This window comes from Ambystoma mexicanum, chromosome 1q, assembly GCF_040938575.1.
Source record: "Ambystoma mexicanum isolate Mex_15411 chromosome 1q, UKY_AmexF1_1, whole genome shotgun sequence".
NCBI lineage: Eukaryota > Metazoa > Chordata > Amphibia > Caudata > Ambystomatidae > Ambystoma > Ambystoma mexicanum.
Window position 1 is genome coordinate 738593904 of NC_090922.1, and position 22925 is coordinate 738616828.

Sequence of the window (22925 nt, forward strand, 5' to 3'; positions counted from 1 at the left end):
ACCTGTGTTCAATGCAGCAATTTTTTTTTTTTTTAAATGTTTTATAATTGTTTTACATGTTGTATAAGGAATACAGCGGGTTACAAGTCAGTGGTGGACTGTACTGAAAAACAAGCTGAAGCAGGCAAAGGTTTTCGTTTTATGTTCAGCACTTTTGCTTCATAACACTTGCTTAGCAATTCTTACAGTGCCTTCCTGTTGGGTTGGGATGTGTGTATATGTTGCTGTAAATAGATCTTGCTGTCCAGTCATGTGTCCCCAAGTACTAAAGAAACAACTATTTCCTGTTCGGTGAATTTCAAAAGAAACTTTATTTCACCATTCTGAGAAAGGAAAGGCCTGCTTTTAACCGTGTGAAAACGGGCGTTATTCCCAGTATGCACACATAAAGCTCTGCGCATAAAACATCATTATCTAGGTGTGATTAATAAAAACATCTGTTTAATACAAACCGGCCTTGGGGAAACATTCAGTAGGCCTAATTCCATTGCCAAACGCTTTGTGAATTTTGCACACCTCCTTGCCTGAGTTTTTATGATGGCTATAATATGATATGATGGATTATTTATTACGCGCTTAATACCCAGAGGTTTCTAAGCGCGGAGCCGGGGATCGAACCTGTGTTACTCAGTGTCATCTTGCTTTCAAGTGGACCACGTTGCCGCTGAGCTATCCCCCCTTTCCTCCCACCTCCCCACCCCACTTAGCTTCTGCCTCCTTTGTCGATGGCAGGTGGCGTGGCAGCTTCCAGATGTTTAGAGGCCCAGAACGGGACCATCCCCGCTCCAAGCCTCCGCCGAGGATTCAGGTATGTCTATTTATTTATTTTCCTCCCTCTCCCTCACCCTCCCAACTCCACTTCCCTTCTAGTCGACTTTTGGGAGCGAACATGCTGGGAAAGCTTCTGTTCCCAGCTTGTCCGCTCCCGATGGCCACCATGGAAAGGGAAAACTGACTCCATTTTCCCTTTCCCGGCAGCTATTTTCTTGGTCTTCACATTTTTTTTTTCTGTCCCACTCGGGCCTATAACTATGGGCCCCAGGGCATTAACTGACTGGGTAATGCCCCCACCGCTAGGGCATATTTCTTAATTAACAACTTCACTTCTCATGCTCACTGACTAAAATGCTAGGCTGAGCGAAAGAGATATGGATTCTCCAGAGTTGAGTAAAGATTCCTTGGGGTGTAGCTAGAACCTGTACTTCAGTGGTGTGTACTGTCCGTGTGTACACAATTACACTCTGTAGTAGCAAGCGACTTGTTGAAGGTTGAGGAATAACAGTATTTCACGAGGTAACTACTCACGGCCAATTGTTCTAAAATTGGTAGACATTCTCTGAGATGATTTTGGAAAAAATAGTGGACTGCCTGCAAAGACCCTAAAACAACTGAGAGAGACCCCGAATAGGAACAAAGAAAGGGGACCAGGTCAAATTCATGGATGCTTCAGCCAGAGGAATATTTTTCTTGGCAGGGCCGGTGTTGTCAGGCAACAGAACAATGTACAACAGAGAAAGACTCACAACTGAGAAAAAAAAAGCTGACCAAGCATCAGTAATTTAAGTTAGAGGCAACAGTATATTTCTACTGACGACACCTCCCTGGAAGCAACCAGAGCCACGTGCTTCAGGATGCTGCACCTAGGAAATACTTAGCCCACGTGTCCATTTCTGTCCAATAAATGTAAGGCTAGCAGAGTCGCGTGCACATGTGATCAGATGATGCACTCATAAGCCAAATTAAACGGTTGCCTCTAACAGTGAAAATGCTCTTGCCGAGAGAGATAATGCATTCATTTGTACACTATTGCGGAAGGTGAAGTCAGATAGGAATGTTGTCCATACATGTTCTATACATGAGAAAGAGAAATTAGAAAAGCTAAGTACACACATTGAGGGCACTGAGATGTTATGCTATATTTCTCAGAGATCACATGGTTCTTAAATTCCTATTTATTTATTGCATTTATGTAGTGCTCAGACTTGCCGGTATCAGGAAGCTTGTAGAGAGTAGGTAAAGCAGATACATAGTATAAAGACACAGTAAATAAAGGACACACAAGCTCAGTCATATCTGTTGAACAACCACCTCTCCAAGTGTTTTCTGAAGGTGGATTAGAATGGTTCATTTTTGATCGAGCTAGGGAGTGAGTTCCAAAGAGCCCGCGCTGTGTAGCAGAAGCTGGAGCCTCGTGCTCATTTATGAATATACCTGGGGATGTGGATAGTGATGCTGGCTGATGAGCAAAGAGGGCGCAATGAGGTTTTGGTGGTAATGTGGTGTGTGAGGTAGGCTGGCGCTTTGTTGTGCAGGCAGCAGTGGGCGATTGAGTCTTAAAGTCTACCTGTGCTTTAATTGGCAGCCAGTATGCCTTGCGTGTGGTGGTGGCAATGTTATGAGAGGGTTTCAGGCCAGTGGCAGCTCTTAGGGTGTTTTTTTCAGTTGGGCAGGGATTTTTATTGTGGTGCTTGTGAATACTATGTTACAATAATCAAGATTTTTGACTATGAGTGCACAGGTTAAGATTAGGCAGTTGGGCGCTAGATGAGTTTAACTGTATAGGAAGTGGATGAAGGGCCAAAATACCTTCAACTCTCTCTTCCTAAATATCTTCCTTCTCGAGCTCTTCGTTCATCCGCCTCCAACTCCCTCAGGGTCAGTCGCTTCTCCAAGCAACGAGTTGGGGGGAGATCTCTCTCCGCAGCAGGGGCCTCCCTCTGGAACAGCCTTCCTGCCTCCTGAAACTTGAGGAGAAGCATCTCCGGTTCCGGAAGCACCTCAAAACCTTCCTCTTTGCTTCTGCTTTCTCTCCCCCTCTCCCCTGCTAAATCACTGAAACTTCACTGCCTCCCTGGCAACCCCTGCACTACGGGACTGTCTCTGTATCCCTACAGCCCCCCTTCCCAGCACTTGTCTGCACTTATCCTGCACTTGCCACCAGCTGGCCCTTATTATTTATCTTGTATTTTACTAATCACTTTGTACTGCACTTTCCCCTCTCCCTTTCCCCCCTGCACTTTTCCCGTCCCCCCTAGCCATGCACTTGCGTGATCTGAATGACACCTGGCCTAGTAGGATCGTTTGTCTGTCTCCCCATGTTCCCCCCTCCCTGCCTCGTCGCGCCTTGAAACACTTGTGTATAGGCGCGTTACAAATGCCATATCATATCATCATATCATATCATGAAGAGGGGGCGTTCACAGGTTTGGACATAGATAGTTCTGCGTACAGGTAAACACCAACAATGAGTTTGGACACTTAGATGGGCGTGCCATCTATGGGGATGATCGAGTAATGTGGGTCAAGGTTTTTTTGTCAGTGCAGGAGGCCTACAAATTAGCAGCTCCGTCTTGTCATCATTGAGGCATAAATTGTGGGAGGCCATCCAGTTTTGGATGATGCAGTGCATGTGGTTTATTGTTTCCATGTCTTGGGTATAGTTACCTGAAATAGGGATGAGGATGCGGGTGTCATCTGCAAAGTTGGTGCAGATGGTGTTAATGGAGTCCAAATGGTCGAAAAGGGGTTTGGTGTAGGTGTTTAAGAGGGTTCGGGTGATGCAAGAACCTGGTGGGATGCCCAAGGCGACACAGATTGGATCGTCAGTGGCATCGCCAATAAACACTCTTGAAGAGCGGTTGCTAAGGAATGATTTAACCCATGCAGTGGCATCGTAGAGAGGTTGAAATTGGCAACAAGGTGTTTACAGAGGATGTTGTGGTCAACAAGGTCATAAGCCGCTGATAGATCAAGGAGGGGTAGGATGGCTATGTTGCCAGAATCATGGATGGTGTCTAGCTGGATTTTAAGGTCTAGAAGTGTTTTCTCCGTGCTGTGATTGAAAACACTGATTGTCTGGTACCTAGAAGTGCTCCCGCTGGGCTTGTATTTGAGTGCATGCTAAGCTGTCAAGTATTTTTAAAGGAAAAGGTACAGTGGTGATGGGTTAGTAACTGGTATGGAGTGAAGGGTCTAGCAAGGGCTTTTTGATGAGGGGTGAGACCCAAGCTTCTGTGAGGCGGGTGGGGACTGTGTTGGTGGAAAGTTAGCTGTTGATGAAGTCAGTTATGGTGTGGGCAAGTCTTGTGCTGCAGAGATTAAAGATGTGTGTGGGACAGGAGACTCCTCTGCAGTTCGAGGCTTTGAGATGCTGGATGGAATTGCAGACCTCCTCTATGGTAACTGGGGCGAAGTGGAATTGAGGCACTAATGGGGGTTGTTCCAAGCAGAGGGTGGATAGTGTTGGGGGCTTTGGAAGCTAGTTGTGCCTTTTTGGTTGTGATTTTTTCACCTAGTTTCTCAATATTGTTTGATAAAGCTGTTTCAATGGTGGAGCACCAAGCTTTGTCTGAGTTCACAAGTGTGGTGAGGTAGGAAGTTGTCTAGCTCATTTAAGATAGAGAGTAGTTATCTTACATTGGAATTGGCTTCATAGATTCTCATGTTATAAGAGGTGGCTTTTGTGGTGATTAAAGTATGTCTGTAAGCTTTTGCTGCTACATTGAATGCTTCTAAGTTGTTGGTGGAGGTGTGCTTTCTTCAGTGGTGTTCTAGTGAGTGCCGACTCCTTGGACACATGTCAGTTTATTTTTATGAAATATCACTTTGATACACTGGTTTTTCGACGCATTTATGGATTTGAACATTCCATCAAGAGAGGATGTTTTTCTCTGTTCGATCAACATAAAAGGCTCTGCACGCATATATCGAAAAGAATTACCCCTTTGGGACATTGCTGACCTCAGAAAGACTTGGTCGCCATGGTTACACACTTGCACTACCAATTTCCACATACGTCATACACACGTACTTATTCTATCTACCCTATCAAATCAGTGCCTCCATTTCCATAGTTACAGCCAAGGTAAGCTGGAAATCACAACTGTACAGACTCTGCTAGAACTTAGGAACACTAGAATAATCATCACAGAGACAGGCCCACAAACTCCAGGTATGCTACCATCGAGACATTTAGAGATGATAATCATCCAGCCCCCTACAACTGAGACATAATGATATCAACAATGATGTTCTCTTTTCTTTCCTCTCCCCTTTTTCTTTCGTCCACAAAGCATTGAGAGAGCAACGGACCGAGCTCCGAGCACCCAGTTAAAGGCACACTCCTAAATACAGGCTACACATGCAGACTAACAGCAATGGGCTGACTATATGAGGTACCTTTATATTCAGTCTGCTCCTCCCGCTCATATTAATGGTTGCCTCTTATGTCCAATACTTGGTAAAACTTGCATTCATTGACTTCCCCAGCTGTTGAGAAATCCAGCACTCTGCCAAAAACATCTTTAATTTTAAACTAAGATTCACCCTTACCTGGAATTTTGCAACCAATTTAGCAAATCTGTACCTTTCCGGTCACGTACACCAATTGTTGCATCTCTTATAATCCTAAATTCAAAGACTGCATCTCTAATACAACCATGTGGTCCTTACAGAATTTTTAACACACCATGGGGAAGCCCGACTCGGACAGCAGAGCTGGCGCCGATTGAAGGTTTTACTCTTGGACATCCCCCATCCACTTAAACCTATGAGTAAGTCACACTCGGAGACTACCTAAAATACCAGGCAGATGTAAATATTTCAGGTGCACCGGGCAGTTTTGATTCACGCTAATACACTCCCATTTTTGTCTGATTCTCCCTAGGGTACTTTCGCCTGCCCTGAGGAAGGCTTTATTGTTTGCCATATTTATTGGCTCCCTCCAAAACATGAAGCAAAATTCCTATATCAAAACAGGGGTTCTTGAACGTAGCAAAGATGTTTACGGCCACGTAGGCAGGCTTTAATATGGACGCACAAATACAAAGTCCATAAAAAGTGATATGATCTCTTACAACTACAAGACAAAAGGCATTGCATAACAGACTTTCTTGCTGTATTACTCACTAGACCTATTAATTTGTTTTGAAACCTGTGAACATTTGACATTTACCAAATATAATCTAGACTAGAGCATAGATTGATGACTAGATTTCTGTTAGGGAGAATTCTCAGAAAGGTGCTGATTCCTCTATACTTTAGAGAGCCCCAGGTCTTTGCTGGATTTTAGGAATTTGAATGTCTACCCTGTAGAGAGTGAGACCTTTTTCCCACTCTCTCATGTATTTTTTCATTTATACTCAGTGTTTCTTTTGACTTTGGAGTCTGACAAACTCCATAGGCATCTTCTTTACATCATGACACCAAGCACCTTCAGTGCAGTGGCACAGGGAAGTCTCTAAGATTTTTCAATTGTTTAAATAACTTCTCTTGCTGAACCTATTGTTTCCAAGAGCATTGAAGTGAATTTGACTTTACTTACCTTTTGTGACTTTCTAGACACAGCAAATACTATCCTACCATAGGGTGCTGGATGGGTTACTTAGTATCCCTTTTGTCAAGTTTCTCATGTAACATGTTTATGTTACCTTTTCTACAATTAATGGCTGGTGGCAGTGGTTTACTTTTTAGTACCATTGTGTGTTTTTATCACGGGCTGCGTTCGCAGCTGCAGTAAGGCACCAACAGACTTATTTTTTCACCATTTCTTGTTGGAAAGGTCCTTCTTGAGATTTACTCTGCGTGCCAATCCAGGTTTGGTCACTTTGTTTGTTTTGCCTTTGGCGGGATTCACGAGTGAAGCCCACCTCTGGTTCCAGTATGTCTAGCAGGGGCAGGAAGTGAGGGAGGTGCCCGAAACTTCTGGTGCTTAATCCCCTTGGTTACAGGAATGCGCCCAAAGGTGGTTTGTCGGCTGGCAGCCACCCTGCTGTGTGATTGACAGCTAGGCTGGAATGAATGGGAGAAACCTGCATAAAAGCTGAGGCTTTTTGGCTTGGAAGGCAGAGTCGACCATTGGGTGAAGGAATCTGAAGTACTTGGAAGAGATGCCTGCTGCAACTCCTGGACTGATGGTTTGCCCGGTGAAACCCTGCTGCTGTGCTGACGCTACAGATTCGTTTGGACTAGAGACGCCTTGCAAGAATGAATTTTCCCCTTTGGTTGGTGGGACCAATCATGCCCAAAGTGAACTTGTTTGGACATCCTCTCAGAGCTGGCTGTACTTCCACTGCTGCTGCTGCTGGAACTGAAGTGCCAGGGAGAGGAACACCAAATTGAGTGGATCACTTTTAAGTCACACCCGAGCACCAGGAATATCATCTGGACATCCCTGAAGCAGGACTGACCAAGCCTGAGCCACCTCAACAGAGTGCTGGACCCCAGATGCGAGGAAAGTTTGAAGTGGTATCCAAGAACCTCTGTGTTGCTATTTGCTGTCAGATGCAAGGAACTGAAACCTCAAAGTGCAGCTGAATTGAAGTTTGCCCCTGACCTTCCCATTGCAGTGCAGGAGTCCCCAGACATCCTCCCTCGTGTCCCCACAACCGAGGCCCAGGAACACCAGGATCTGCAGAGCTGTACAGGAACAGAAGCCAGCTGGAACCATTTTTTCTAACCAAAGGTACTGCAAACCTAAGAGGACTTACCTCTTGTTGTGCAGCCTTACTTGCCTCAGTTGAGACTTGTCTTGGTTGCCATTGCAGAGTTGCTTACAGCTTTGCCCCTCACAAGCCCCCCAGTGTGTGGCCCTTCAAGTGAATCTTATTACTACAACCTTTTCTAAAAATATTGTGCAAGACTTCTTCTTACCTGCAAAGAAGATCTTTAGCTCCCCTAGACTTTGCTCAACTAACATTGGTTGTCCTGGCTCCCTGAAAGACTCTTCTTACCTCTGACTCTGTGCCTTTACCTTTCATTTACTTGACATTGGAAGGTTTAAAAAGTACATACCTGTTTATGTATGATTTGTTAACCTTTGTTTTATTCCCACATGTAATCTTTGCACCAAACTCAGTATTGTCATAAATGTGCCAGTGATAAATCAATGTCCACAGTGTCCTAACTATTTAGGTCACCTCAGGGTGTAGGAAGTGTCTGTGTACCATGCCCAATGGGTATCATCTCATTTAGAGAAACTAAGAGTGTGTTTTGAAGTGTATTATAATTGTTACATGTTTGCTCCTTTCTGAATAAGGTTTATATAACTGACTGTTAAATAAATTAATAATTGTTTAATCAAGAAAACTTGAGTGTAATTGTTTATTTAAATAATTGTCACTATTAAACTCGATGTTACAAGCCTACTGCTCACATTGACCCCTCTTGAGATAAGCCTGGCTGCTCAGCCACTCTACCAACCTGTGTAGTGCAGACTTATACCAAAGGTTGGGTTCCTATTGCCAGGAGTTTTCAAGGTTGCTGGAGTCTTCCAATGGATACTGCACACAATCTTGCCTAACACTGGTGGCTGATGGTGAGGATCTATTGTAGAGTAGTTACATTGAGTGTTTGCTTTACTTTTGTTCAACTAAATACCCTCACAAGGCTAAGCTCCACTAGAATAGCAATTGTAACATGCAGAGTACGGATAACCTCAAACAGGAAACCCTGATCATTTTAACAGCAGAACAACTGAAAGAAATGTATAGGATCAGGAATCTATCTGTTAAAGGAAAGAAAAATGAATTAATGACAAAGTTGTTACATCACCAAAGGTTGGATAGTAGGCCTGTAACTTCTACTAGTCCAGAAAAATGTGATAAGTGATAATGAGTATGATAATTCAGAGTCTAACTCTAATGTTTTAGGAGAGTTAGTGGAGAAAGAGTGGAGGATACTGCACACAATCTTGCCTAACAGTCTCACACTACATATGATTTACAATGAGGAAATCATGTAATCATTATTTAAATTCACTTCCTTTGTGAATTCAGTACATGAAATGCTTTGAGCCAATTGTTTGCTCTTACCCTTTTATTTTTATTTTCCTTTTTGTACTTGATTCAACTTTATTGTACACCACAATGTGTTCTTCTTCTTTCATACATTTATGTATTACGTCACTTGTTGTACTTGATTCAACCTTATTGTACACCAACATTTGTTCTTCTTCTTTGATACTTTTATGTATTATGTCACCTTTGTATGCTATAGTATATTGAAGTTCTGTTATTTTCTGTTTGATTAAATCTTATTCTTGGAATAAAACACTTCAAAACAGAAGTGAGTGTATTACAAAACTAGACGTGAATGTCTTCTTTTGCCTTGGAGTGTATCCAATGTGATATCCTTGTAGAAACATGCCAGTCATGAATTATGTTTTTCAACACAGCGTAGACTATATATTTGTTAATTTCTAGTGAGTGTTTTTGTTTGCAGAGAGAGATAAGAACCCGATGTTAGGGTGTTTCTGAGGTTTTGTGATAGAGGATTTGAAGGGGGCTTGTTGGTTTAATGTGTGCGTGAGTGATTGGTTAATATGTACTGCAATGATATCCAGGCAAGCTGAGCTGGTTTCAAGGACCCTGAGATGCTAAAGTAGAGTGGGAGCAAGGGTTTCCTCTGTAAGTTTTCAGTTATTGTGAGTCAGGATGGGTGCTGGTTTGGAAGTGTTATAGGAAATATTGTCATGTGATACATTGAATTTAATTAGCGAGTGGTCTGTTGGCTGAGATGGATAGGATGAGAATCCAGTCTAGGGTACAGCCTTTGTTTTGGGTGGGAGCTGTGATGTGCTGGGTAAAGGTCATCTTGCTAAGCATGGCTGCTTTGGAGTCTGTAGTTTCATTAAAGGCCAAGTTAAAGCCATCTAAGAGGATGGATTTGGTATTGGGTTTGATGAAGGGAGAGATGAGCAATAGGATGTTGAGATCAGGGGAGATCAATGGGTGGGGTTATCGATAGATAAGGAGTAGGTCAATGGTTGTGTTGGGGTTCAGAGATATCTTTATTACCAATGTTTCTAGGCCTGCCTGCGGTGGTTTATCCCTCTAATGGCTAGTGAAAACCTGTGGATAATGGCTACACCTCCACTTGGTTCATCAATGTGGTGATAAGACTGGAGTATGAAGAAACCAGGGGTTATGGCTATAGCGAGAGCAGGGCTGGCTGCACTATGGTGCCAAGATTCAGTAATTGAGAAGATGTTGAGATGCTGTTCTATGATCAGGTCATGGATGTGTGTGGCGTGTGCACAGAATGACTGTCTGTTAATGAGTGCAGAGTTTAGCTGTGTGATCTTATTCAGAATAGGTCATGTGTGAGTCGTCTCCTTAGTGGTTGGTGTTAGGGAGAATTCTCCAGAATGACTAATTTCCCTTACCTACTGAGTCCCTCAGCAGCTTTGCTGGATTTCTAGTATTTATTTTTTCACCTGGTAAGAGTGTGAGCCTCTGTTGCCACTTTTACATGTGTTTTGCCATGTGTGTTACATTTTTGTGTTCATAGACTGCATAGGCATCATCTTTTTACTGTGTGTCACACAGCACCTTTAGTGCAGTGAAACAGGGTTGTCTTTTTCAGACTTTCACTTTAAATTCCATATTCTGGGACTGACTACTGTCTCCCAGAACATGTAAAGTTGCCATTGACTTTATTACTTTTTTTTAAAACCACAGACCCAGTACAACCTATCTTACATAGAGTACTGGAAAGGGTTAATAGTTATCCCATTTTGTCTGTCTCTCATGGAACATTATTTTGTTCCCCTTTCATTAAGATTTGGCTGGTGGCAGTGGTATCTACCATATTTTTCCTACCGCAGTTTATTTAAATAGCCTTGGTACCATTTTAGGCTATATTGATAGCCTCAAACTTAAATCTGCTTGACCCCATTTACTTTTATTTGGTTCCTGCTGGGTTTATTTGCCATTTCTTTTTGAAAAGTTCTTTCTTGTGTTTTACTCTGCATGCCAAACCAGGTTTGGTTCCTTTGTTCGCCGTCCTTTGCCGGGCTTCTGCACAGAAGCCCTCCTTAGGTACTTAAAAGTCTGAGTAGGCAGGATGTGAGGCAGGGGATTTAGGGCCTGTTTGATTGGCTAGGTGACTGTCCTGCCAGGACAGCCACCCCGCTGTGTGATTGACAGCCAGGCTGTGCGAATGTGGGAAAACTGCATAAAAAGCAGGTTTCTGGGACTAGGAAGGCAGAGATGCCACTGAATCAAGAGAACTGAAGAGAAGCTGAAAGAAGAGGACAACTACCACGACTGAACCTCCCGGTGAAGCCCTGCTGTGGGTCCGAATATCCAAACTTCAACGATAGAGAAGATCTGCAAGGAATCTTCTTCCCTTGAGCTGGTGGGACCAACCAGTTTACCAACCACCAAGTAATGCCTCCCTCCCCTGGTCAGATTTGCTGTGCATCGCTGCAGTGAACCAGATAGCCAGGAGGCTCGGACCCGGTTTGGGTTTTAAGGAGCACACCTTTTGTTCGTTGCTGTGCTCTGCTGCTGGTTTCTTCCCTGGGCAGTGCAGGACCCTCCAGTCTTCCTACTTCGTGGCAGTCCAACAGTCACTTCAGGAACGTGAGCCTGCAGGACCTGCCAGGAACTTCTGCTTCAGCTACAGCCTTCTTCTTCATTCAAGGTACTGTTCTAAACCAGTTGTTCGTTCCATTTAACCGCAGTGAAAGTGTTTGAAATCGTTCACCAATCCGAGGGCTTTTCCTTCTCTACTCTTTTAAATAACTTTTCCTCTGACCATCTTCGTTTCGAACTCTTGGCAAAGACTTAACCGCAAATTACTCTGAACTGTGTGATCCTCTGCAAAGACTCTGAACCATTAACATTGGCCTAGGCCTATTGATTTTAATCCTCATAGTAGTAAGCCTATTCTAGATTGCCCTGCCTACTTACTTGTTGGTGCTGTTGATTTTGTATAACCTTGTCTTTCCCTCCCTTTTTGAAATTGCTGGAGTGCCCTTTTGCTCACACTTTATTTTGAGCTTAACTTGTCCAGAATTGATTGGGTGGTGTGTAATATATTAAGAGTGTGATTTTCTGCTGCTTCACTTTATTGAATTGTTTTACAACTGATGTGTAAACAAATGTATATTCTTTTACTCAGAAACCTTGAGTCAGTGTTTGTTTGAATCATAGCCATTGCTGTCCTTTGTGTAACTTCTGATACTGCTCACTTTACTCTTGAGATAAGTCTGGATGCTAAGCCATTGCTACCACTTTACTGTATAGTACAGGCTCGTACCAAAGGTGAATTAGTACTTGCACTTGTAGTCTTAATTGTATGTGGTGTTCCCAAAGGGTACTGCATATGATTCTGCCTAACAGTTGGCTGCTGGGGAGGGTGGGGTTGGATGGGTGGTAGAGACAGAGGGGGAAGAGTGCAGGAGGAAAGTGTCTGTGTTCTGTCTGATGGGTGTTGTATAAGCAGTGTGACTAGGAGAAGTGGTGCAGGTTGGTAAGCTACAAAGTCTTTCTTTGAGTGGTGTAAGGGATGAGAAATGGAAAAGGGGGCATATAGGGTAGAGTGGGATTGGGCATTGGTGCAGTAGAAGTGTTGGAATGGAGTACTGAAGAGGAGTAGATCCTCCCCCTCTCTCTGGTTATATAGGGAGGTGAAAATGTCATTCAGGGCATGTGCCCCGCCCTCCTGTTCAAACTTGTAAAAGTCAGAAGCATTGTACATTGAGGAAGCCAGGCTGCCCTTATTCTAGGAAGGTACATTAGAAAATAGGTGACACTGGACACATTTATTTAGGACAACATAAAAACTTAAAGAAATGCATTGTGCAAAACATATAAACATATACCATAGCTCCCTGACATACAAAATATCACCCACACTCAATAGACATTAGAAAAACATATCAGAATAGGGTCCATAACAATAGGAAAGGGATCCATTATTTTTTTTTAAAAACTGCAGGCCTCAAATATCCTGGAATTGTAAATGTGTTGAACAAATAAAAAATATAGGGCCATGTGTGGCTCAGAAAGGGAGGGCTTGAACAGAAGCCAAGGTGCAGTGGCTTAGCAATTTAAACGGTAAGAATATATTATTTCAAATGATGCTCTTTACAAATGAAACTGGCATAAATTCAGGAAAAAATAAGCTCGGCGAGGTAACCAATAGAAAACCAGACAGCTAATCTACACCCATGACAGAATGTGCTAGAAGTGCAGAACAATGTGTCAACCCGAGAACTGCTTTTTTTTACAGTTTTTAAAGTTGCAAAAAGATGTCTTGTGATTTAGTAAATGCGGAAAACAACCAGTCATGCTGATTAGCAAACATGAGGTCATTGTGACAGGAAATGATCATGTGTTTCAGAAAGTGTGTGTGTCCAATTGAAACCAAGTAATATATTTTATCTTTAAGTAAAATGGTCTATCAAAATGGAAGGATCATATTAGCAAACAATTATTGTTTAATTGTTGGCATTTTGTAAAACCATGATGGATGCAAAAATGCATTGAGATATTCGTTGTTCATTCTGTGAGATAATTGATTAAACAAGATGCTCCCAGCCAGCTGTCTGTGTGTCTCTTCCTTGCATGGTGTGTATTTATTTTCAGGGATAACTGTTTGCAAGGAGTTGTGGCTAAGAACAAGCCTCTTTAACAGTATCCTCTGGTTGAGGAGGAAGCAAGGGATTGGGTTTGGGAAAGGCTTGCAATTGATTGAGGGGTTTGTTACAGGGGAAGATGCAGTAGTTGAGGCTGGTCTTGGGATCTGGGGGCTGGGTTGAGAAATGTTGAGTAGTGTCTAAGGGCTGGATGGTTCTAGTAGTACTTGGAAGGAAGGAAGAGGGTTCTGGCTGGGGATCCATCATCATCATCGTTCTATCTTAATATCGCTGAGGCAAAGGGAGGTATGTCCCTCGTGGCCAATTTTGACGATTGAAGGATGGGTGGCTGCTGCTCTTTGATAAGGATGGGCTCCTATGAAAACCAGATTCCAGTGGCGTGTGGGACTCAAATGTGCCTGTTAAGTGGGCCAGGATGTCATGTTGTGCCCATGAAGCTGAAACAGCAGGATTGACCAGAAGCACCTAGCTCCCCACAGCACACCGATGTCAGACTTGGAGTCTAGCGATAAAAAAGAGAAGACCATAGAAGGGCCCAACTGCCAACAGCCAGGCAAGGAGCTCACCTTCCCTGCTTTCCAACTGTGGCACCAACAACCATATTTGATCACTGTAAGGTTGGCAATCCGCCTCTGCTAGATCTTCAGGAGGCTGCAGCTCCCCGACTACCTTATCAGGGAAGGCCCAGGCCTCCGACCCTGCCCAAGCAGCTCAGGAGAATCAATGCACCTCCTGCCACTGCCAACATAAGGCAGGCCTTTCTCACGTCGGCTGCTCACACGGGTCTAGTATTCCATTGCCTGACCATCACCGCCAACACCAGCCAGCAGATATCACAGTATGGTGGTCGGCAGGTCCACACACCTGTTGGCTGATCAGGAAATATGCAGGCAGGGAGTCCCACCACTCTGCATATCCCCAAGCATAGGAGTTTTCCAGGAAGGGGGACCAGTGAGGTTAGAAGTATGCTTTAGCCCCCACAGGGTCGGCTTCTATAGCGGTCTCCATCACCACTGGTCAGCATGAGGTAGTGGTCCAGGTGTTTGGAGCATCACAGGGTCGAGGAGGCCATTGGTTGGTGGTCACAAACAACACAGCCACACCGACAACTGTCTTGTGACTGGGAAACAATTCGGGGGAACAGGATGCACCACATAGGGTGGTCAGGACACACCTGCTTGCCACCAATGCCTCAGCAACTTCCAGTGACCTCAAGGTAGGATGCAGCATAGTCAGCCACTAGCTCCGCTGACAGAAGCCTCACGCTGGGCAGACCGCATGGTACACCACACCTCAGGCAGCCCTTTACTGTTGTGGACCCTGAATGTCCTGATGAAATCAGGTCCCGCAGTTCGGTCCACCGCAGTCCTGATCCTGATAAGCCATGATTAACAATACTAACATAATAATGAGTTACAACCTGATCCATCCATCATCATTGTCTACCATCTATATAACATGCTAATGTCCCTCTACAGTCCCTAGACTGATTGGCCACATCTAATCTAAGCTAACTCGCCAATGCACATGGTTTACAACAGCATCACTGGAATGGGTGTTTTTTCACCTTACAAACACATGAATAGTTCACAGACATCAAGTGATGTGCACCCCTCCAACCAAAGCACGTTCAAAGTAAACTGGTGAGGCAAACTCTGCATTAATGGACAATAGGCCTCATTATATCAGATGCCATAGCACACAAAGGTTGCCTCTTGATCTTGTACTTAATTTATTGGCATCACCTCTGCTCCTCTTTTTCCCAAATCACTGATCGTTCCAGACATGGCTCCCTCTTATCTTCTTCAAACCCCAGTTGCCCAGTAATCATGTGACTCTTGAGTCTGAATTTTGAGCATTTAGTTGCTTTTGGTTGTGTGTCTTGTGGGATGTATTGACCCACTCTGCTACACTATGCGGCATCACTCTGCTATTTATGGTGCAAGAAACAGCAACAATGGCAGCACAACTCTTGTGTGCACCAAAACCTCCGAAACCACGTTTTTCAACACATAACAAGATGGATGCACAACCTGCCACCCATGGTGCATGTGTGGTGGGATAGAGCACACACTGCAGAAAAAGTGCCAGTGGGCTCCATGACAAGCAAACATGAAGTACAAACGGAGAAGCAGCGCTTTGCAAGATGAAACCCAAAAATGTGCCTGTAAATGACATTTATTTTGCTGCTAAAACTCCAAAAGGCCTGTACATAATATTGTTTCAACACTCAAAATCTTGCTTGGCACTAACATTCATTTAATCTAATGAAGCACCGTGAATGTACAAAGTCCTAAAATGTGAAGAGCAAACATTTTCTCAGAAAAACTGTGAATGACAGCCCTGTCAGATGGGCTCTCCTGATGAAACTTCAAAGTTATCTAAACTAAAAGTCTGCAAGATTAGCAAACATAAAAGGATCGGTGCCAAAAGGAATACAGATCTCAGTTGTTTTCTATGCCACAGGTTTAAAGCTAAGAATGTAATTTATCTATGGAATGAATTAGCCTGGCTGGGCCTGCAATAAGTGGAAAAACAGGTTTCCCCCAAGGGGAGGGAAATCCTCTCAGCAGAAACTCACAGACATGTGATAATTGTGGGTTAGGCCAGACTTTTGTCTACAACCAAACAATGTACAATGTCAGATCCTCCAGGCCAGGAAATGGACATGTGAAAAGGTCGTAAACTGCTCCTTGAAGGAATTTCCCAAAGGAGGGGGCTACTCCTTGAGTTCCAGAGAGAGACAAAGGGCGGACCCTTTGCTGCTAAGAATAAATAATGAACAATTTTTAGAGACTCATAACTTGTTATCCAAAGTGGTGAAAAATATAAAAAGGACAGATTTGTTAGTCTAATTTTTGGCTTTGCGTTTCAAGAGGCGGTGGAACTGTGTAACATATTCTGGACCGGAATGGCAATATATGTGGTTTTATGTGGACTGTATTAATGCAAGAATTGTTAAACTTTACACACACATCCCTATGGTAAACACACATATTTGTGGAGATTTGCAGAAAGTTTGGAAAATGTGTTCATGGTGAAATGGACAAAATTCTGCAGAAAGGTGAAACAAGGTCTCACAGCTGCAGGATTTTTATAAACAGATACTACATAAAATATGGAATGTCTGTGTGTAATTTTTGTAGAGGTTACCAATGTATAGATATGTATTCAATTTTGATACTAGTGGCTAGGGGAGGTTTCTAAGGACTGTAAAAGCAATCCAATCACTCAGATACAAGGCGAAGATGAGGCCCTGATCCAATCCCAGTTCACAGGGGCAAGTTCTATTAAGCCGGCCCATGTACCCATTTTTGTGATGTCATTTGAAAGGATAAATAGAGACAGCTAACAACACATAGGAACTCACTCACTCTTCCGATTCCAGCAAAACACTTTGTTCCAGCATTGAACATCCAGCCTTTAACATCCTTCCAGATCCAGATGCCAAGAATCTTGCCAAGCAGTAGCAGAACCATTTTCAGCAAGGCCTCAATCCTCAAACTTATTCTTACAACCCAGTGACGTGCTGTGGTGTGAGAAAGCACCCTGAACTAGCATCCTGAAACTATCTAGCTTGCTACCATAAGGCTTGACTGATGAACTCGCTATCCCGCTGATTTGAAATACCCAGAAACAAGAAGGGCAGATCCTGTGCAGTTCCGGCGACCAGCCTAGCTGATCCAGTCCCGCGCCTGATGTGCTGTCCTTCCTTGATAGACCCAATCCATTGACCAGAACCGTGACTGTCAGAAATCTTAAATCCCAGTGGATTGTGAGTATTAATATTGTATACCTTGCATTATCTTGTTCCATTCTAACCTTTGAACTATCCCTCCATTCATAACCAGTAACAGTGTCAAAATCTTTACTGCTATCTTATTCTGTCTAGTTGCTAAAGCACCATTTTCATAGTCATCTTATTTGTGTAAGTCTGATCCAAAAATCCCTCTTTGAGTCTTTGGACTGGTGCCACCAGGGAAGGAGATGGGGATCTGTTACTGAAGTCATGAATCAGTCTCAGAGCTTACTTTACCCGACTTGGTTGCCTAGCCTAAATGCTCTAGCCTTGAGTAAAAGCATGAGCCATATTTTCTGATTCCAAACTGAAGTCTTTGTTCAAATCCGTGTCTTTATTTTTGAAAAACACCTCTTACTAAAACCTTTATAAATCCCTCAGTTGTTAAGATAGAAGTGGAAATTCAACTCCCACTTGTACCTAACATACTTAGCTATGTCTACAACTGAAAACAGCAGTGCTAAACAGTGCGCATAAGGAAAAGTTTGCCGCAGATTACATTTTGAAGAGTTTTACATGTGTGAATTAGCTTTAACTTATTTTCCACTTTGACTTTGAGATTTCAAATATTTTTTTTTGATTAAATCATTGCTTGTGTTTGCTTGCATCTGTTCAAAGCAGCTCCCATAGAAATGTATAATAATTTAAACATTTTTGACCACATTTTGTGTTTTTGCCCAGCCAATTTCAAAGCCATGCTGACGGTTGAAAAGTCAAATCCGTTTTTCTCTTGTTATTAAGGGGGGAAAGTGGGAGAGATGTTCTGTTTGATCTGTGTTATTCCTGAGTACCTGCTCTCTCCTCACATCTATTTAAATTGCCTATTGGTGGGTTGAGGGTGTTGCAGGGGGACCCCTAACCATAGTGCTATCTGGTCCAAACCAACCCAAAAGTATTATTTTCTTTGCTGCTTTCTTTTTTGTGTTCATTACTTGATTCCCAGTGCATTAAAAATATTATTCAGTGTTCTGTCAGTCCATTGGTGATTGTTGTTACTTATTAAAATATATTGTGATTTAAATTCTAAATAATTAAATACATATTTACCTTTGCAGACTAGCCTGATTCCTGGTTCAGTGTGCCGGGGGGGGGGGGTCTCAGGAGAAGGGTGTGATATGAGTGGTATATCATTCAGAATATTGAACTTATAGATAAAAATAAATAAGGGTTTCATTTACGCACTACATGCTGGGTGAGACTTGGGTGTGTGCCAGATTGAAATCACTTACAGTCTACTTGTAATTCACATGGGATGACCATTGCTTGGGGAGTGCAATCACCATCCAAATCTTCACCTTGCCCATTAGTATCTCAAAACTTTATATGCCCTGCTCCCATGAATGTGTCCTTCAAAGGGTGGATCCCTACAAACTTTTGTTTTTTGGAGCTAAACTACACAGAGCCACAGCTTCACATCAGGGCCTGTGTTCTATTATATTATGGACAGGACCTAACCTCCAATATGGTAATACCTCTGTCATTTCAACACGCTAACCTCGCTCCAACTTAAGTATCTTTGTGACTCCATTTTTCACCTGCATCAACATTTTCCACACCTCATTACTGTCCATAACTTCAAAATAAGTCAACTAAACTCTGGGCCTATAATACTGTCCTACCTATAACTTCTGCAACCGGAACAATTATACATGTGTTGCTCTTTCTGTGTTGCTATATGTGAGCATCTAACATGTATAAACAAACAATGCACACGCATTTTGCTGCGCAAACCTTGACCTACTCCCACAGCATTTCATGCTAGTAGGTTTTTCTGGACCTGGATCTTTTTGTCTGGCTGAGTCACTGTACTGCATCTTAACACAAGGATCATCTGAATGAGTGTAAGTAATCCATTACATGTCACACAACTTTTTTGGAGGCAGATGTTACACCATGTCCAGAAGTTAAGACAAAGGATGGGGAGAACAGAAGTGTACAATTATAATAAAACAATATAAAGAGGAGTGATATACACAACAGTCTTGATAAACATATTCAAAGCTGTGTGTCTCTGATTAAATGCATCATAGCACTATTCTACTATACTTTAGCATATAATATTAGTTTTGTCTCATACAGTCATCGGCACTTCATTCATAATGGCTGACAGGGCATCGACTTGCCACCGATTATGGATAAGGCAATGCTCAGTGAGAATTTGGGAATAACCCGCTCCACCCAACAGGGTTTTGTGTTCTTAAACAAACACAGTGGATATATGGGATATATGGGACGTAAAGCAAATGGATGATTCTGGGAGATTTGATTGACTGAAACGGGATTCATTGTAGTATGCTGATTCACAGAATCGATGCATACTGACAGAATACTTACAGGAAACACAAGGTCAGAGCCAATTGAGTGAAATCTAATTGGTGTGAAAGATATATGATTATAACTAGAACATTTTTCCCTGATGAAGACCTTGCTTAGGTCAAAACACATTTTCGGCTGAGTATTTTTTTTAACAATAAACCAAGACAATTATCATGTTGCTGCCACTGAATATTACATTGTGTACTCTATCAACATATTTTGCAGAGGGAGATAGGCAACACATGGGTCCTAGCTTTCCAGAAAAATGTTGGGGTGTAAACCTAGTTTTCCTTTGACTTGGTTGCCCAGGTTTGCATGCCTGATGGGCCATGCAAGAGTGTAAGGGGTTAATTCCTAAAGAAACCATGGTAAATTGGGCATGGAGGCTGGGGTGGTGCAGACCCAAATCATGTACATGTCTGTGTACAGTGGGATTACTGGCATTATGGACCATCCAACATGAATATTTTCTTACAAAGTAAAACTGGCATATATTGGCACATCCAGCATGAACATGTTTTCTTTTTTTTTAACAATGTCATTGTTGCATTTAGGGAAAAGCCAACTTGAGTGTCCGTATGTTGGTAACAGTAACATATAGTGGCCCAGCCAGCATAAAGGTGTATTTTCTCTTTTTGTTATGCTGGCAATATTTGGCACAGCTAGTCTGAACGTGTGACCATTCGTACACTGGCAAAATAATGGCATTTAGAGTGGGCATAGCCAGCATGAAAATGGCTTGTCAGACCTGCAGAGCAGTAGAATATATGAACATATAATTGGAGATTCTCCTGGGAACCCTTGGTGAGTCGGCATCTATTGGACTTTTTAATGTGTTTGTCAAAATGGCATTGCTTTGTACCCAGTCGTTCACAAAAGAGTGCTGCAAATTGTATGATTTCAACCATTTTCTTTTTTTTTATTCAGTTGATTAGTGTTTCCCTCCACGCTAAACTTGATTTTTAGTGCACATTTGTGGGAAACATGTATTCCCGTCCAATGAAGAAATGCACAAGCCAACACTTCACGACACTGATGCTAAAGTGACAGCTATGAGCAAACAAACGGAAAGACCCCCACGTGAAACATAACATTTAACATATTATTTTTAGTCACTGAATACTAAAACAGGCGCATATTGCTGATGTATTTATAAGGGCAGTTCACACATATGGATGTCGGATACAGCAACAGTGATCAGGACTGAACATTTTACAGAAGTGGAAATGTGAGGTTGTATTTCTTCTACTTCTTGCGACTTAAGTGAAATGTAATGCATGGGAGACACACAACGGTTCTACAGCTGCATTGCTATTATTAAGAGTTGGTTGGAATACCTTGCACTATAGTTCAGCTTTAATGAATTCCAGCTGGTCTTTAGGAAGAAGAAATTCACCACCGTCATGTCTTCTAACCCAGACACAAACGAAGCTTTGGCGCGAATCTCTTACTTTGCATCTTTTTATATCTTCACAACTACGCGAATTCATTGTCTCTTCGAACCCATTTTACTTGATGACATTGTTACTGTTTAACGTGGCAGGAATTAACACAGCAAGCCGCGCATTTCAGAAATTAATACTGTGAGCTCTAAGACCTCCCACAATCCACCTACCTTGCAACTGTATTTTATTTTCAGGACTCTGAACCAAAACGGAGCTGACGGAATCTAGGTTGTCATAGTTACTGCATCCAAGGGGGCCGGTTCTGGTTTCTGTTACCTGGTGCAAGAAAAGAGAAAATTGAATCATTATTATACAAACGGAGCAATTACACTGTGGGTCAAGATGACATTTCATACCCTGTAAACGACCCCTCTGTAGATTTAATTTAGTATTAAAATCCTATTTGTGGGACTATTGTTCACAAGGACAGATTTAATAAAATTAGCAGTCTCAAAACAACGTGTAAGAATCACAACTGGGCTTGGTGCTGCAATTGTTCTTGTTGTATTCAATCGTTATTCGGTGGTACCATGTTCCACTGGTGATAAATGACACTGAGTAATAAACATTGATTGAACACACTGAGTTGGCTGCCATGTTCTACCTGTCATGTGCGTCGCCAGACTCAATTCACCACCACCTGGCACAATAGTATCCTATTCAATTTAGCACGGGAGAATCACAAAGACACAGAAGCAACATTTAACACAAGAAACGTAGTGTGTACCACTCAGTGCAGTGAATTGAACCCTGTGGTGAACTTTGCTAGCTGTATACACTGTGGGACCTCAAAGGAAAATGCGAAGTGTCGATCCCATCCAAAGCCACATATACAAACCTGCACGAGGGGCGACAATCACGTCATCTCAGCAAATTCAACATAACATTTTACATATTTGCTTCAAAAGGAACCCACTGCTCTATAATACATCTTCAGAATTTCATAAACTGCCGAATGAAACAGGCAGCTTTGCACCAGGGCAGCGTTAAAGATGCACCTGTGTGAAATTGTGCCAGTTCAAACATGCGTTCAAAAAGTATATATTTGCACTGGCACACGTATTGCCATTGTTGCAAAAAAACTGCAATTCTCTCGTGCACGGGTGTTATCCTCAGGGCCCAGGGCCAGGCATGTGTGGCCCTTCGTAGATGACCCAACATCTCCACATGACCAGGCTGTATAATATCGTTGGTGTTGCTTTCTGTGGGTGGAGTGACACGAGAGGATTAACCTATCTTGCCTCAAGCAAGGAAGTAAAGCCTGATTGCAACACAATAAACATTTGGGTTGCTATCTAGGAGAAATGAGTCTCCCCCGGTTATAATCCACATATGCACAAATAGCCATACGTTTGCCTGCCTCCAATGTGTTAATAAGTGGAGAGGGCCTGCACATTATTTGGAAAACAGATATACATAATTGAAGTAAAGAACAGATGTTCCCTCCTCTGCTTAAATACTATGAACATTAGTTAAACGGGAACTGCACAAAAAAAATGCAAATGTTAGACTAGCCTAACAAGGAGGTAAACCCCAGGCCAGTAAACAGGAAGTTAAGTAGCCCAGGTTCAGGAATGCATCTTCACTATCCACTCTGGCCTAGCCATTTCTCAGTGCTCACAAGTCACCGTCACATACTTTACTCACCATGTTGAAAAAGGCCGTAGCACTGGGCTGTGAAGTAAGTCAATTTGGAGGATAGGGTGGTACTGGCATTCCCTCTGCCAAACATCTGTGTGTCAGTCCTGTCTTTCGAGACGCCTCACAGATGATACCCCACCCAGTGTCCTTTACAAATTGCAGAACGGGAATCGGTTACTGCCCCCATTGCCACCAGTGGTTTCTAACCTATTATTTTTTTTAAGGAAACCCACTTATTTCTAACTGTACAGTTCTGTTAAATGACTCCCTGTTGAAAGTTTTTTTGTTTTTTTTTATCAACCATCTGGAAACACCTGGTAAAGGACCCAAGGTTGAAGTA

At 42.7% G+C, this 22925-nt stretch overlaps 1 protein-coding gene across 2 annotated transcripts in view; it reads right to left on the bottom strand.

Annotated features, from left to right (window-relative positions):
• Positions 1 to 22925, bottom strand: part of BRINP3 (BMP/retinoic acid inducible neural specific 3) — a 1196593-nt gene that overhangs the window by 414924 nt on the left and 758744 nt on the right. For both annotated transcript variants that reach the window (XM_069641339.1, XM_069641340.1), the window contains exon 5: positions 21115 to 21220. In XM_069641339.1, coding sequence (XP_069497440.1) covers positions 21115 to 21220 — 106 coding nt within the window. The remainder of the gene's footprint in view (positions 1 to 21114; positions 21221 to 22925) is intronic.